Genomic DNA, 19,047 nt, shown 5'->3' with positions numbered 1-19,047 from the left:
GGTTTTTGTTTGTCAGCCGTTGCTGTCAAATATGTTATTTTCCATAATGTTTTTACAGTATATATAATCATAGAGATAAGTGTCAAATGAACATTAACACGTCACCTCTGCTGCCAGTATTTTACTGTTAATTTACGTGACATTTTTATTACAATTTAAGCATGATGTTGTGGTTTATGGTCAATATACCTTTTTACTGTTTCAGTTGATGGTCTTCAAATGTTATTTTCATTAATGGTAAACGTTTGGCACCCTGTGCTGCCATGAATTTCACCATTTTTTGACATTTTTTTCTTTACAGTGTGTCTATATGTAAGAAATGTAATTGTTTATTACTGTATTTGTTTTGAATTCACCATAATGGTAATTAGAGTTTCATTTGCTTGGGATTTTGGATCTTGTATAGCTAAATCAGAAGTGTGACAGATGAAAACATTTGTTAAATCGATGACAAACTAGAATATAAAATAAGATAGCTGGTTGATTTTACGTTAGTAAGATTTTTCTTAGCATGAATATGAAGATTTTGTTTTAGTATTATTTATACATTAAGATGACTTACTTTAAATTCATAACTTTGTAGATGGATCTTTCACAATTAAAGCAACTGCAAAACACAGCATTGGGGGCAGGGTTTTGGAGAGAGGGTGTGGTTGGAGACGGGGGCGTGGTCTAATTCAGTCTGGAGGAAGTTAGTAAATAGTTAACACTGTCAGCAGCTTGTTCTCCACACATCTTTACTGCAGACACTCACAGGATTTCAGACTGAAACTATTTCAGACCACTGAATTGATGAAGAAAATGTTTCACACATTTATTTTCTGCTGTTGCTGTCTGGTTGGTAAGTTATAGACAAATTTATGTTGTTTTAACAGTTGCATGTTATTTGAGTGACGCTCTAATGAACTTCAACTTCCACCATTAATCAATTAAAATAGAGATTTTTCACCCACTGTATTTACTTGTTCACTGAGAAACTGTTTGTTCTTCAGGAGTGTTTGCTGATGAACTGAAGTCAGTGTCAGTGATGGAGGGAGATTCAGTCACTCTACAGACTGATCTTACTGAAATACAGACAGATGATGTGATAGAGTGGAAGTTTGGAAACACTCGAATAGCTAAAATCAACAGAGAGCTTGATGAAATCTCCACATATGATGATGTTCTTGATGAGAGATTCAGAGACAGACTGAAGCTGGATCATCAGACTGGATCTCTGACCATCACAAACACCAGAAACACAGACTCTGGACTTTATGAAGTGACCATCAGCAGCAGCAGCAGGACGACCACACACAGATTCACTGTTACTGTCACTGGTGAGTAAAGAATTACAGCTCAATCTTTTATATATTACAGATTTGGGATATTCATTGTCATATCTATTCCTAGTAGTATAAAATTAAATATATAACATTCTGACACATTTCTATGACAATTCCTTTCCAATTATTAATCCATAAGACTAAAGACAATGAAAACTGACCATGAGAAAAGCCTCTAACTTTTGTAATATTATACATAATTTGTCGCTGTCACACCTGTCATACTGTCAGAGTATTTCAAAACTCATGAAGCTTACTCCATATTAATGTCATGCAAGCAGTGGCCAGGTGTAAATATGAAACAACTCTTTTTATGTGTTTTACAACAGTGTTTTGAGGGCAGTCATGTGCCTAATGGTTAGTGAGTTTGACTGGTAACGCAAAGGTTGCTGGTTCGACAGGAAATGACTGAGGTGCCTTTTTTTTTTTGAAAACGATAACCATAACATTGTCATCTTCGTGTAAACTACAAAAATGTAAATTTATCAAAAGTTGACGTCATGTGCGTTTTGTGTTCAGTATAAGCATGAAGTTCTGGTATTAGTACAGATTGATAGCACACAATTTAAATCAGTCAGAAGAATGTGATCTTGATATAAAGTGTATTCAGATCCTGGTTTGAGATTTCACAACACTTACAGATTTAGTGCATTTGTTTAATCATTATTCATTAATTGTTTGTATTTCTCTGATTGTCCTGTTACACTAGAATACCAAACAGAGCAGCTGAACTTTCAGTCCGTTTTTACCATTTTAAGTTCAAGGTGTTGAATTTTTTTGTAGTAAAATGTTATTTTAGCTCTAATGAACTTCAGTTCCACCTTCAATAAATAAAAAGGAAAAGGAAACTGACACTGATCTATTTACTGTCATAACTCTATTTTCATACATTTCTATCTTTAGCAGTTTCTGTCTTTCTACACAGCAAATTTCCCAGTGTTAAATGAACAGTTTATATGAGTCCACACTCAGAGCGTTATGAGTAACACTGGAGCAGTGTTGAAGCTAATTAGGTAATTAAATGATTAATTAAGTGATGATTGAGCATTGAAGACACCTGATGATAATGAGCAGAATCTGAAGGAAAGAGAAACACAAAAATTACAACTGACTTCAAATGAAATCAACTAAAGATAAAAGACATTAAATCTCTGAAGATCTGATTCAACAACTCCACAAACAGCATTACCAGCTTCACTTATTACTAACCAGACTGACTTTATTTCTGCCAGACGAATACAGAAGATCGTATTAATAATAGTTTGGTTTATACTCACTGTTGTAGTGACGAGTGTTTGCTTTAGTCGGGCTCCTGACTCTGGGGATTGATATGTTTGTGGCCTTTTTAACTGTGTGTTTGTCAAAGCATACAATTGACCAGGTGACATAATGACCAGGTGACATATTTATTATCTTAAAGTTGCTTCAATTACTGACTGTAAGTGTTTGCTTAATGTTCATTTTTTTTCACTGTCCATACTGGTTTGTTTGAGATCAGTCATTATGCATTTTGATTTTTTAAATATATTTAGGATAAAATTCTCAGAAAAACACAGACATCAAGAATCAGCATATGAATCTCAACAATGGTGACATGTTTCATGCCGCAATGCATGCTGGGAGACACCTTAGTATAAAACCTATGGCTCCCAGCATGCATTGCAGCATGAAGTATGTCACCATTGTTGAGGTTCATATGCTGATTCTTGATATGTGTATATTCAGCTGGTGTCTGTTTAAAAATAACAATATGTGAACATTTATTAATATTTTTCAAGTTAATCATGTGCAGTTCTTACAACACAGAAACTCGACTGAATAAGATCAGTTAATGAGACCATAACATGATGATTACACCCTTACCATCAAGCCAACATCATCTGATCACATGTTCTTTTATTGTTCTTGCCATAACAAACACAATTAAAGCAACCAAAGAAAAGTAATATTAAAAAGTCAAGAGTCAAATTGCTTAACTAAAGCAAGAACTAACCACTGTAATGGTGACTTCGACCAGAACTTATTTTCAACAAATCATCAACATCTAAATCAATAAGATCTTCTGTAGACGTGTGACAGAAATAAAGTCAGTCTGGTTAGTAATAAGTGAAGCTGGTAATGCTGTTTGTGGAGTTGTTGAATCAGATCCTCAGAGATTTAATGTCTTTTATGTTCACTTGATTTCATCTTAAGGCTGGTTCACACTGTGTGATTTTGGTCACGATTTGGTCGTCTGAGACAAATTTAGCAAATCCTAAAAGATTCATATAATCCTAGGCTAAAATCTGTAGTCTTTGATCACTAGTTTGACATGTTCACCAACAGCCGGTTAATGACCGTTGGGATCAAATTTTACTTCAGATGAAATTCGGGCAGTGTCAGAAGATTTGGCGCACAGTCCTGCAGTGTGACCTCCTGCGGTAAGTGTCAAATTGTCTTAGTTTTTCAAGCAAAGCCATTATCAAAATGAACACTAGAGATGTCTTTGTTAGCCGCTATTTCAGTCCCGTGTGTAACGCGGCTCACAGTCACCGAATGTGTGTGGTTTGATGATGTAAAACTCTGGACAAGTTTTCATGCGCCCGTCCGTTTTTAACACGTCTGACATAAATGACAGCTGGGATCCCACAGTGTGACATGAGGATCATGTTCGGACAGTCTGACAAGCAACAATCATAAAGGACTGTTATAAATCGCACAGTGTGCTCCCGGCTTTAAGCCTGTGACTGAAGTCATTTGTAGTTCTTGTGTTCCTCTGTCCTTCAGTGATTCTGCTTGTTAACAGCAGAATAATGACTAATCAGCACTTAATTAATCACTTAATTATCTACTTAACTTCAACACTGATTCAGTGTTAATTTAACACTGAGGATTTTGCCCAGAGTTTGTAATCATTTTAAAACTATGGCTAACTTCAATTAAAGCTTTATTATTTAACTGAACTTTAATATGTGTGACTGAGAGACTGTTTGTGTTTGTTCTTCAGGAGTGTTTGCTGATGAACTGAAGTCAGTGATGGAGGGAGATTCAGTCACTCTACAGACTGATACTGAAATACAGACAGATGATGAGATAATGTGGACATTTGGAACTAACAGGAATCTTTTAGCTGAAACTGATGGAGTGACCAGTAAGATCCCTGATCATCTTGATGAGAGATTCAGAGACAGACTGAAGCTGGACATTAAAACTGGATCTCTGACCATCACAAACATCACAACTGAACATGCTGGAGATTATGAAGTTGAGATCAGCCTCAGCAGCTCAGAGACTAAACACAGATTCACTGTTACTGTCTATGGTGAGTACACAACTACACTATTATATTACATTACAGATTCTGCATATTTATTGACATAATTCTTATTAATACTGCAAAATAAGGCTAGGCTCAATCTACAGAAGGCTTCATCTTCAGATATATAATGTGAATGTAGTTTCATCTGTTGGGTAGAGAACATGTGCATGAGAATGTGTTTATCTCTGGACGTTTGTGGTTAATGTGAGTTTGTGTTTGTATGTCTTGAGCTGTGAATAGTGTGTGGGTGAAAGAACGCCCATAGTTCAACTTACTCTTTATGAGAAACAGCTTTACTGTGAAATAAAGTACAGAATTAGTGATGCTAATGTTTGACAAGAAAAAAATATTAATATACTGTATATCATATTATGTGTATGTGAAATATAATACTGATTCTCAGCTGCATATGAATCTCTTTATATATCCATGATTTGCATATTAATACTGTGACCTTCAGATAAGCACGTTTCATACATTTTGGGGAGTTTCAAACTAAAAGTATTAATATTTTCTTTAAGTGTAACGTTTTTGAAACAGTGACTCTTTTCCAGTAACAAACACTAGCAGTGAGGCGAGATCAGACCTCAACCGCCCTCGTGTCATGTGACTGATGCTCAGCATTAACACTCCTTTTTTACCAACAGTGAAAAACATGTTTATCGTACACTATTAAAAGCCTCCAAAAAACTTTACTACATTGTCATTAATGGAAAGAGATGCTTTTTCTCTGCAAAATAGTAAATTACAGTCTTTATTAGGACAATTCTTTGAGTCCTGATCTTGGACTGATTCAGTATATTGACCAAAAGTGAGGAGATGTTTGCAAAATATATTTGCTTTTAATTACATTGGTTTAATAAAGACTGGTTTTCCTGCTAAGACAGAATATGAGATCAAACACATAAGATCAAAAAGAGCACAGGACACAGCCTTGTCCAGTCTTCTCTCCTCTTATCTACAGTAGTTGTCTAATCCACTGGGATTGTGTTCTACAACAATTATTGGCTCTTTGATGAATGTAACTTTGGACAGAAGCATCTGCTGAATGCATAAATGTAACATAAAAATAGTGATGTTGAAACAAAGCTTTGCTTACCAATGCTCTCCTCTGAACTGGATCAGAAAAGGTTCATTAGATTAATCTGGTGTTTTGGGGCCATCTGGTGGCCAAAACCATAAATATTCTTTAAAGGATTAGTTCACTTTCAAATAAACTTTTCCTGATAATTTACTCACCCCCGTATCATCCAAGATGTTCATGTCTTTCTTTCTTCAGTCGAAAAGAAATTATCCAGGATTTTTCTCCTTATAGTGGACTTCAATGGCCTCCAAACGGTTGAAGGTCAAAATGACAGTTTCAGTGCCGCTTCAAAGAGCTTTAAATGATACCAGACGAGGAATAAGAGTCTTATTTAGTGAAACGATCGTCATTTTCTACAAAAATACAACTGTGTATGCTTTATAAACACAAATGATCGCCTTGCACGTGGTTCTGCTTTCCGTATTCTTCAAAAAGCTTACGCTGTATGTCCTACACCTTCCCTATTCTACTTAAGGAAAAAAAAATGGAATTGGCGCTGCGTTCGCATCGTAAGCTTTTTGAAGAATACGGAAAGCAAATCTGTTTTGTGACTGTTGTTCCCGCCCACTGAATCTCCGGGCCTGGATTAGATCTGTATTAGATCAGTGAAATGGATGTGACAGTAACGCAGATCCGGCTCGGAGCACCTGCTGTCTGGATGGGCTGTTCTTCAGGAGTGTTTGGTGAGGATGAACTGAAGTCAGTGTCAGTGATTCAGTCACTCTAAACTCTGATCTTACTGAAATGATGGAGGATGTTTAGTGGAGGTTTGGACCTGAAAACACTTTAATAGCTGAAATCAATGTCAGTCATTTTATATGATGAGAGATTCAGAAACAGACTGAATGCAGATCATCAAACTGGATCTCTGACCATCACAAACATCACAATGAAACATGCTGGAGTTTATCAACTACTGACCAACAGTGTGAGAAAGAGACTGATCAAGAGTTTCATGAATGAATGAATCATGATGAATCATTTTTCTCTCTGATATTTGTTCATGTGTGTAAACAATAATATTTAAAAATGTCTAGAGAGGAGTGAAGATCACTGACTGATACTGAACACTTTCTGATATTTTTTCATGTTTTCCAGCTCGTCTGCCTGTTCCTGTCATCAGCAGAAACTCTTCAATGTTCTTCATCATCATCATCATCATGTTCATTGGTGTGTTCAGCTGTGAATGTGGGTCATGTGACTCTCTCCTGGTACAAAGGAAACAGTTTATTGTCCAGCATCAGTGTGTCTGATCTCAGCATCAGTCTCTCTCTACCTCTGGAGGTGGAATATCAGGATAAAAACACCTACAGCTGTGTGCTGAACAATCCCATCAGCAACCAGACTCAACATCTGGACATCACTCACCTCTGTCACACATGTGCAGCACCAATGATAATATTCACTGAATTTGAATATTTGTTGATTTTAACATCTTCATTTTAACTCAAGATGCCTGAAATGAAGAATGAGCTTCTGTCATCTTCATCATATACTTCATATATGTTTTTTTTTCTTGTGTGGAGCATAAAAGGGCCTGAAAACGTGCGTACGCCAGTTCCTTGACGGGAAAATGCGCGCACCTACACGCACATTCTGGAGACAAAGGGAATTGGCGACACCAATGGTGAGCTGAGGGACTGACGGCAGATGAAGGAAAACCACTTTAAATCCTCATTACGAGTCATAATCATAAATACAGTGCATGTTCACAATAACAGTTTAAATAAATAAAAGAATGATTTAAACTTGCATGGAAACTCACGTTTCATTTTGATTTACATTAATATTAGGCTACACTTTGCATAATGTAATTTCAGTGCTTATTGCCATTAGTGAATCATTAGGCCTAGTACGGAGAAGTTAAACAAAAATAATATGAATTTAGATAGCAGATGTGCTACTTTCGATCAGTTTTCCTGTGACGCTGTTTTAATGACAGCAGTGAGGAGCGCTGGGAGCACAATAATTCCTCTTTAAACTAAACTGCAGATGTTATGACGAAATATTTTAGCGAGAAGAACGATGATCAGTGATGCACACTTAACTTGGATGTTATGGAAGACATGGATTCGGTGGTCTAGGGTCCGTTGTCCAGTTTGAATAGTCAAGTCAAGTCAAGTCAATGATGATATCTTAGTGTATAACCGCAGCTGCAGGAGGTGTTGATGTCCTGTGAAGGATCTTCAAACAGTTACCACTGTATTTGAAGGATATAATTTGAGGAAAACGGTAAGATTTGCACATTTCCTTTTTTAAAATACTTTGTCAGTGACGCGCCAAGACAGACAATTACACAGCAATAAATGAGAAGGCCTAGCCTAAACGTTTACACTAAAAATAGCCTATAAACTTCCTAAAAGATATGTTCACTTTATCGGCAAAACTGCATAAATTTATTTTAAATTGTTTTAAACTATTAAAATACTATTTGGCCAGTGGAAATGAATAAATCAACTCCATATTAAAACCTTTATCTGAAGTATTTTTATACAATTTTTGTTTTAATGGATATTTTGATATATTTATTCTAAAACATAAAGAGGATGTTGGATGATTTTTATCAATGTAGTGTAATGCACAAATTGCATTTATAGTCCATATTTAATATTTTCTAATGTCTTGATGCCTTGACGGGTTAACCGTGGTGTCACGTGGATGTGAACGTGCATGGAAATGATATGCAGATGAGGTTATGCATAGTAAAACTAGACGTCTTAAGCTCCATATATGGTGATTTCGGGGAGGAGACAGGGTGGAGATGTATGGAATTACATTTGTGCCACAATTCCGCGTGCGCAAGATCATATTTTGAGCACACTAAAGGGCATTTCGTACGCGCGTGAACTGAGTTTCGCGGAGAAATGTTCGTCTCGCAGATAAAAATATTTTTTGAGCGAACGAAAATCAATTTTGCATTTAAAAGAAATTTATTTGGATGTGCGCAGATCTTCTCTTTCGCGTGTGCAACGTTTCACTTGCTTGCTCTCCTCATACCCACACTGAGCACTCTCAATCGCCGATGGCTCATGTGCTCAACACAACAGAGCGTTACAATGTGCCACAATTCCAGCCAATCAGAGATGAGGCAGCTAAATTCTGATTGGCTGGCTTGACAACCAATCACAAGACTCCCTGCTTTACTGACAGAGGAAGAGGAAAAATACATAGTGGAAGAGGCTTTTGTTCAATGGCTTCAACACTATCAAAGTCCCTTTAGGTCTAAAGTCTTTGATACTATTTATTTTCAAGTTCAGATGTCTACATTATTATTATATATTTTAGTTATTCAAACGTGAGAAATGATTACTTATTTATTTATTAAGACGTACCTCAGTGTTCCTCCTCGGCTAAATTCAATTCGACCATCAGTTTTCACACTTTGTGTGAAAAAAAGCATCAAAAATTAAATATTGTGCACTTTAGTTAGATTAATTGAATAAAGTGTGTGTTTTTACATTTTTACATATGGTTTTTACAAGTGTGCTGAAATCATTGATCTTGTGCTGCACTGACTGACAGCTGTTGTGTAGCCTAATTCATTCACAAGAAAAGTTATTGTTTTTCATAAAATGGAGTATTAAATACTTATAACATTTTGACAAAATGTATTTTAAACCTAGTTATTTTATAATGTTTAATATTAATGTTTAGAATTTAATATTTAAAAAAAACGAAACAAAGTGAAATATATGCACAAAAAAATGCTACTCTGCTGCCACCTGCTGGTTAAAGTGGTAATTATTGTGTTTTTTTTATTTTAAAATAAGTTTATCAAATGTTGAATTTTCTACATTTTGAAACGTTTGGTTTTTACAATGGGGACAATCTCAGAAGGATGAACAAGTAATGTTAGTGGTCATCACATTAAAAATAAGAAGTGCTGGAAAATTATGTGCAAGTGTGCGTGTCTAATTACAGACATGTCATTTGTAAACGGTCCCAATAGCTTTGTCTTTATTGCAATCAATAAAAACAATAAAAATTAGGTATATGTGATAACTGCATTAAAATATGAATGCAACATTAAAAAGTCAATCATTGATGGTTTTGTGTCGATGTACAGCGAGTACAGAATGAACATCTAACAGTTCACTGGAAATGCCTGAGCTGGCTTAACCACAACCAGGAAGTAGCCATGAATATAGTCAATTAACTGGAAAGTTAGTTAACTTCTTATTGAACTGCAGGTTATGTAATTAGTGGAAAGTGACTGAGCGGGGGTCTCTAATGTTACATGCTTTCAGACATGAAGATGGACAGACTTTTGCCCTTTTAATTAGTTAATATTATATTTTAAAATAAAACATCAAATAAATGCAGAAATGCAATGTAATAACAGTAAAGTAATTATCAAAATACTTCACACTTTTTAGGATGGATAGTATGCACATTGGGATGCAGGCTTGATCTCCCTGTGCCAAAAAAAAAAAAAAAATCTAATTATGTGGGTAACAATGACATATATGCAAATATATCAGTATAAATCTTGGGTGTGTGACCCACAAACTTACTATTATATGTGCATATATGTCATTGTTACCCACATAATTAGATTTTTTTTTGTTTGTTTGTTTGGCACAGGGAGAACAAGCCTGCATCCCAATGTGCATACTATCCATCCTAAATAGTGTGAAGTATTTTGATAATTACTTTACTGTTATTACATTGCATTTCTGCATTTATTTGATATGTTTTATTTTTAAATATCCAGAGGCAAGTACTGTACCTTGCTTACACTCTTAATTAATTAAATGGGCTAAAGTCTGTCCATCTAATTACATAAACTGCAGTTCAGTAAGAAGTTACTTACCATTTAACTGAGGTGTAGGAAACACTGGGGGACATGCCTTTATGTAATAATACGGTATGATTTTGATTAAATAATAATAATAATAATAATAATAATAATAATAATAATAATAATAATAATGGTAGACAACTGAATTTGAAAATAAATAGTATCAAAGACTTTAGACCTAAAGGGACTTTGATAGTGTTCAAGCCATTGAACAAAAGCCTCTTCCACATCCAAATAAACTTCTTTTAAATGCAAAATTGATTTTCGTTCGCTCAAAAAATATTTTTATTTGCGAGACGAACATTTCTCCACAAAACTCAGTTCACGCGCGTACGAAATGCCCTTTAGTGCGCTCAAAATATGATCTTGCGTGCACAGAATTGTGGCACAAATGTAATTCCATAGTGATGCACGTACGCACAATCTTCCACTGACTGGGATTTATAAAGGGATTTGTGCGCAGGTTCTGGCGTACGCATGGTTTTACAAATCTGATTTTTTTTTGTGCATACACAGAATCTAGCTTTTGGGCGTACGCACACTTTTACGGTTAAATCTACACCAAGTTTTATAAATGAGAACCCAGGACTGTCAGAATGAGACGAGACACTCACTAACTCACTGATGCTGCAATAAACACTTTATATCTTTATTTCATGTATTTCAGCTCGTCTGCCTGTTCCTGTCATCAGCAGAGACTGTTCACAATATTCTTCATCATCTTCATCCTCATGCCTAAAAGAAAGATTTTTCTAATCACAACTTTTGTCAAATCCTTCAGATTATATTGATAAAACTGATCTTCTGCTGCAGAATCACAGTGCTGCTGTAATCAATAATGTAAATCTAACTCAGAGATTGGGCTCTAAATGAGTTCAGTGATTCAGATCAAATAATGATTATGTGAAAACATAACCAACACCTGATCTTTTCTCTTTGCTTGACTAGCTGTTACAACAACCCAAAGAAAATCTATTATTAAAAAAGGGGTCAAGAGCCAACTAAAGCAAACACTGATCTCCATAAAGGTGACTTAAATAGTCATTTTCTCCTTTTCTCTTCCATTCAATAATGGTCAATCGTCACTCAATTAGTAACGTAATATTTCATAAACTTTAACACTGCTCTTATTTTAACACTTTAACACTCGTGAGTGTGATCTCACATATACTCCCAGGAGAGTTCATTTAACACTGGAGTTTTTGCTGTATATATAAATGTTACATATTACAAAGTGATATACAGGCTTATTTTTGGAATTAAATCTGAGTTATTCTGAGGAACTTTATGGGAACCCAAAATCTATTGCGTCACCAGTTATGCAACTATCAAAAACATGAAGTTAGTCCTGAGAAAATATTCTGCAGCACAGATGGTTAACATAAAAACGAGAAGTCCACTGGACCTCTTAGTGATAAAAATAACAAAATAATTACAATTCATTGCCATTACTGCCAACACAAGATGACCGTAATTCTGACAGGAAAGACCATGAACACAAGATAAATGTTCAAACCTGAAGGCAGGTCAGTCCAGTGCACTCAATTCAGCTCAAATCTGCTCATAATCACTTAAACATTAATTCAAATCATGCAAAAATGGTAGCAAACTATACATATATATTTTTACATTAAAACTAGACTATTTCCATCAACAAAAAAGAAACTTCAAATAAAGTTGCAATGCAAGATATAAAGTCACAATTATGAAAACTTAGAGTCAGCTCTTTTTTTCTTCAATAAAACAGAATTAGGGCTGGGCGGTATGATGATGTATATTGTAAAGTGTCAGTTATTGGAGATTTTGCTATATAATCACACAATGTACATGTATCTGCACAGCACACTATAGCTGAAAGTTATTGACACTTTAGAGCAACAAGGAAACATGGATGCGATTGGGAAGCTTGACATTAAGAGCTGCTATTTAAAGCATATAAACCACCAAAGAGAAGTAAATTTGTTATGCTGACAGGAGGCTTTACATTCACACACACACACACACACACACACACACACACACACACACACACACACACACACACACACACACACACACACACACAAAGAACATGCATACACTGTAAAAAATGAAAAGGTGAGAAAACTTAAAAGTTTAAAGGGATAGTTCACCCAAAAATGTAAATGTGATGTTTATCTGCTTACCCCCAGGGCATCCAAGATGTAGGTGACTTTGTTTCTTCAGTAGAACACAAATGATGATTTTTAACTACAACCGTTGCCGTCTGTCAGTCTTATAATGCGAGTGAATGGGAACACAATCTATAAGTGTCAAAAAAAAAAAAAAAAAAAAAAAACACGCACAGACAAATCCAAATTAAACCCTGCGGCTTGTGACGACACATTGATGTCCTAAGACACGAAACGATCGGTTTGTGCGAGAAACCGAACAGTATTTATATCATTTTTAACCTCTAATACACCACTATGTCCAACTGCTTTGAGTATCCGGTGTGTGAGGTGTGTACCCGCTCTGGCGTAGTTTAAAGGATTAGTCCACTTTCAAATAAACTTTTCCTGATAATTTACTCACCCCCATGTCATCCAAGATGTTCATGTCTTTCTTTCTTCAGTCGAAAAGAAATGAAGGTTTTGATGAAAACATTCCAGGATTATTCTTATAGTGGACTTCAATGGAGCCCAAACAGTTGAAGGTCAAAATTACAGTTTCAGTGCAGCTTCAAAGAGCTTTAAACGATACCAGACGGAAAAGGGTCTCATCTAGCGAAAATGTCACGGATGCACAAAAACAAGATGTTAGAATCCAATCGCAGCTTTATTGGGTAATCCAAAGTCGAAATCCAGAGAACAGGCAAGGGTCAAAATCCAAGAAACAGTCCACATAACAGAAAGCCAGGAATACAAAAGTGCACGTAACAAAACAACGAACAAGGTAGAAACAACTGAGACTAAATAGACGGACACTAATGAGGAAACACAAAACAGCTAGGTGCAATGACATGGGATAATGAGTCCAGGAGGTGAGTATGGGTAATGTAGTTTAAGGTGAACAATAGTCCATGTTGGAGTGCCCTCTGGTGGCTAAACGGGGCACTCCAACTCATGATCATGACAGAAACGATCAGTCATTTTCGAAAAAAAACCCAGCAACTGTATATGCTTACTGTATAAACTATGCCAACTGTATAAACACAAATGATCGCCTTGCATGTGGTTCCACCTTCCATATTCTTTAAAAAGTTTATGCTGTACTTCCTACGCTTCCTATTTAACTTACGGAAAAAATGGAACTGACGCTGCATTCATTCCACAAGTTGAATAGGGAAGGTGCAGGACATACAGCATAAGCTTTTTGAATTATCAAAATTATCGTAAATATGAGTTTCCTAGTTAAACTTGCGCCCTATCAAGTCTGAGATGAGCTCTTAATCTCGACTTCAGAAGTGGGAAGTACGACATGTCCATTAGCAGATGATTAGTTGTACAATCTGTTGTGGTGCATTATGGGATTGAATGAGTTCACTCAATAACATCCACTATGATTTCAGACACTACAAATGATTTTATATCATTATTATTTAGGCAAATTCAACTCTTTGTAGATTGATCTTTCACAATAATAAAGCAACGGCTAAAATCATCTTTAAAAGATCTGACATCACGTTTTTTCATAAACTTTTACACTTATGATGCACAAACATACAAACACAACATTGGGGGCGGGGTTTTGGAGAGAGGGTGTGGTTGGAGACGGGGGCGTGGTCTAATTCAGTCTGGAGGAAGTTAGTAAATAGTTAACACTGTCAGCAGCTTGTTCTCCACACATCTTTACTGCAGACACTCACAGGATTTCAGACTGAAACTATTTCAGACCACTGAACTGATGAAGAAAATGTTTCACGCATTTATTTTTTGCTGTTGCTGTCTGGTTGGTAAGTCATTTATTGTCATAATTATTCATAATACTGTAAAATTATATTTAACATTTATTTCTCAAAACACATAAAGCCAAGTGCAAATATGATGAACCATCTCCACATAAAAGTTTTTATACTGAAGCATCACTTACAATGACTGAAGGTATTTTCACTCCTGTGGATCATTTGTTCTGAAACGGGGATTAAAATTACAATGTTACACTTTTACAGTGTTGCAGTTTCTTCTTGGTTCAGTTCACTTTCACATTATGGACCAAAATTTGTTAATTTGAGTCACATGTGAGTGAACTGTCCTCTCATTGGTCAGCGTGCTGCTGTGTGTGTTCCAGGATTCGGCTCATATCGGTCATCCGTCAGGATGGACAGACAACAGATCATGGGCTTATTGTGGCTTTCTTTGCTGTTATTACTTTATCATTGTGAGCAAGAATCAAGCGTTCGGTGGTATTCTTGTGTGTTTTGAACAGTTGTTCTGAAATATCTTTGACCAAATTTCAGTTAGTCATTTCTCTTTATCTTTGCTCCAGATGAACCCATTCATTTTGAGAAGCATTAGCAAAACAAACACTGTGTGTGTAATTACCCATCATTCATTGTGATGAAGCCTGATGCATTGGTCTGTTATTTTGGATTGTTTTCTCAACACAAGTGAATCGTTCCAGAGTTTGTTTAAGAGGACGGAGATCACAGGCCAAGACTAGATGATCTCAGAGTGTTAGTGAGGATCCGAGTGTGATTTCAGTGTTCATATGTGCCTAAATGAACTGAAGTCAGCTTCTGGTCGCTGGTTATTATATATATATATATATATATATATGTCCTCAGAGATCAGTGAAACATCAATAATCATCACCATTTAAAGGTGTTTATTGGCATAGTTAAATAAAAAGAGTTCAGTACATGGAAATGACATACAGTGAGTCTCAAACTCCATTGTTTCCTCCTTCTTATATAAATCTCATATGTTTAAAGGGGCCGCAGCCTGAATCGGTGCTTAGGTAATGATGCCCCAAAATAGGCAGTTAAAAAAATTAATTTGAAAAAAATCTATGGGGTATTTTGAGCTGAAACTTCACAGACACATTCAGGAGACACCTAGGACTTATATTACATCTAGGGCACCTTTAATCAGCTTTTCTTCTCACAACTTTTGCTATAACAAATGTGCTTCAGAAACACAGTTACAGCAGCTAGAAACACATTGAAGTTAAGAGGGCAAGAGCAACTAAAGCAAGAAATTAAAAAATCTCTTCCTCTGCACCCAAAAACAGATTCATATCATGGATTAATTATGCTACAAACACACACAAATCACACACTTTCATTGTGACCAAAAAAACTCATATTAAGCATGAACGTGTGACTGAAGGATAGCAGATCACACATCCACATTATGAGCAATCTGGGACAGAGCATGTCTAATTTTATACCACATCAAAAGTAAAATCATGGCAGTTTGCTTAGTCATTTAGAAGAGCAACAGAACAATTGTATGATCAGAGAGAAATAATAAAAAACATATACAGTTTAGTTCTTTCATTGTAACAGTTTTTTGTTTGCTGTCTGATATCAACACCACATGATAAACACAAAGGCTCAGCCCAGAGAAAAAACTGTATCACTACTGAGAAACTGAACTACAGCCTCAACAAGCTCCTCATGTTCACTCACAGAAACACAGAGACAGAAGTATAATTTTTCTTACATGATTTCACGACTCTCTGTATTGAAGTCATGAGCTGTCTGTCAGAGCTGTTGGAAGAATGATTAAAAAAAAAAAATCTTTGTGCTTTTGTCTTCTGGTTAGTTGCAAAATTTATTTATTTATTTATGTTTTTTTTGGTATATTAGTACAGATCTATAGCACACTATTTAAATCAGTCAGAAGAATGTGATCTTGATATAAAGTGTATTTGGATCCTGGTTTGAGATTTCACAACACTTACAGATTTAGTGCATTTGTTTAATCATTATTCATCAATTATTTGTATTTCTCTGATTGTCCTGTTACACTAGAATACCAAACAGAGCAGCTGAACTTTCAGTCCGTTTTTACCATTTTAAGGATTAAGCTGTTTATTTTTTTAAAAAAAGTTAAAGTTTTTACTGCTTTTTTAAAAAGCAGTAAAATGTTATTTTAGCTCTAATGAACTTCAGTTCCACCATCAATAAATAAAAAAGAAAATGGAAACTGACACTGATCTATTTACTGTCATAACTCTATTTTCATACATTTCTATTTTTGCAGTTTCTGTCTTTCTACTTTTCCAAAGTTTGTAATCATTTCAAAACGATGGCAAACTTCAGTTAAAGCTTTATTAAACTTAACTTTAATATGTGTTGCTGAGAGACTGTTTGTGTTTGTTCTTCAGGAGTGTTTGCTGATGAACTGAAGTCAGTGTCAGTGATGGAGGGAGATTCAGTCACTCTACAGACTAATGTTACTGAACTACAGAAAGGTGATCGGATAAAGTGGAAATTCGGAACTAATGGGAGTCTAATAGCTAAAATCTTTGCATTGACCATCGACATCCCTGTTAATCTTACTGAGAGATTCAGAGACAGACTGAAGCTGGACAATAAAACTGGATCTCTGACCATCACAAACATCACAACTGAACATGCTGGAGAATATGAAGCTGAGATCAGCATCAGCAAGAGCTCATCGTATAGACACAGATTCAATGTTACTGTCTATGGTGAGTACACAACTACAGATCTCTATATTATATTACACTACATATTCTGCATATTTATTGAACTAATTCTTCGTTATTCTGCAAAATTAAAAAAAAGAAAAAAAAAATTAGTTATGGGGATTTTTTCAACCGCTTTCACACATTTCTCGATGTAATTTCATGTCAAATGCCTGACAATGAAACAGGCCTCTTATTTCTGGTGTAATTCATCTGAAAATTCACACTACTTTTTCATTCTGTAATAATTTTTATGTCAAACTCATAAAGCTCACACTAAATGAAAGTGATTCAAACATACCGAAGTGCCTAAACCATCTCCACACAAGAGTTTTTACACACTGAATCATCTCCTCCATTGGAAATGCTTTTCATCACTCTGGAAGATCAAATTCAGCAAAAAACAAACGTCCTCACATTCAACTGCTTTTATTTCCAGCTAATTTCTTACCATGTGTAAATATTTGTATTATCATAAACGGTTCACCAGCTGAGACACGAGCTGAAGATCAACATGAGATGAGCAGAAATGAATAATGAGTCTCTGAACAGAGCAGGAGTCGATATCAAAACTATCAGTCAGTATCTTGTGTCCATCAGCTGCTTGAACTGCTGCAGTGAATCTCATCTTCATGAACTGACACAGATCTGACCGTTCTTGCTGTGAGGAATATAACTCATTTGACACAACCAGTCAGATGAAGAGCTCCAGGGTTTGAAATCTAAGATTTAAAGTCGCTCTTTGATTTGTAATGAAGGAAAAGTGAAGTTAGTTGTGAGAAAAGATGGTGCAGCACGTGTCTTTAAACTTTAAATGAGTGTGAAAGGAATATTTAGTTCCCATCTTCACCTGATCTGCTGAGATTTAATGAAGAAGCTGAAGACAAACATCTTCCAGAAGCTCTTGAGACTCAGTGGCTGTTCTTGTGTGTCTGTTCCCCTTATTGAGCTCAGGATCTAGTCAATACAATCCCAGAAAAGCTGTATGACCTCACAGTCAATCAGATCAATAATGTGCTAATCTCACTACAAACTCACTAGACCGAATGTATTCATTTAGCTGCAGGTTTAACGTGTAACGGAGACAAGCTATAAGATCTGAGTGTGTAAACCTCACTGCCCTGACCTCAAGAGACACACATGTGACTGATGCTAGAGATTTACTGTCCTTGTTAGCAAGAATGTTTAATTTTGTGATGTTTTTACTGTATTTTTACAGTATTGTTTCTATAGGCTCAATCTACAGAAGGCTTCATCTTCAGATATATAATGTGAATGTAGTTTCATCTGTTGGGTAGAGATCATGTGCATGAGAAAGTGTTTATCTCTGGACGTTTGTGGTTAATGTGAGTTTGTGTTTGCATGTCTTGAGCCACGAAGAGTGGGTGAAATTTAACTTCCTCTTTATGAGAAACAGCTTTACTGTGAAATAAAGTGCAGAATTAGTGAACGCTAATGTTTGACAAGAACAAAATCTCTGTAAAATATGTGTGAATGTGAAATATTAATATACTGTATATCATATTATGTGTATGTGAAATATAATACTGATTCTCAGCTGCATATGAATCTCTTTATATATCCATGATTTGCATATTAATACTGTGACCTTCAGATCAGCACATTTCATCCATTTTGGGGAGTTTCAAACTAAAAGTATTAATATTTTCTTTTAGATTAACGTTTTTTTAAACAGTGACTCTTTTCCAGTAACAGCCTTTGTTGCAAGACAGACCTCAACCGCCACCATCGTGTCATGTGACTGATGCTCACCCAGATAGCAAAAATCATCTTAACCAGATCTGGCCCAGATGCTTCATAAGTTCTGGTCCAGATCCGCTCAGCGGACTTGGGCCGGTTTCTTTTCTCACAACTTGCCAATACAGCATGGATTACTTTAAAGTGTCATGAAATCCCAAAACAC

At 35.7% G+C, this 19,047-nt stretch overlaps 1 protein-coding gene across 1 annotated transcript; it reads left to right on the top strand.

The window, feature by feature from the left end:
- The first annotated feature begins 713 nt into the window (after positions 1-713).
- Positions 714-18,164, top strand: LOC137028204 (uncharacterized). The gene is made up of 5 exons (XM_067396973.1): positions 714-841; positions 993-1,319; positions 4,312-4,626; positions 16,800-17,126; positions 18,073-18,164. Exons 1-5 carry the CDS (start codon positions 793-795, stop codon positions 18,162-18,164), a joined length of 1,110 nt encoding a protein of 369 aa, XP_067253074.1. The 5' UTR covers positions 714-792.
- The last annotated feature ends 883 nt before the right edge of the window (positions 18,165-19,047 follow it).

This window comes from Chanodichthys erythropterus, chromosome 10 (genome assembly GCF_024489055.1).
Source record: "Chanodichthys erythropterus isolate Z2021 chromosome 10, ASM2448905v1, whole genome shotgun sequence".
Classification (NCBI taxonomy): domain Eukaryota; kingdom Metazoa; phylum Chordata; class Actinopteri; order Cypriniformes; family Xenocyprididae; genus Chanodichthys; species Chanodichthys erythropterus.
The sequence above is the reverse complement of the archived record's forward strand: the minus strand, read 5'-3'. Positions and strand labels throughout refer to the sequence as shown.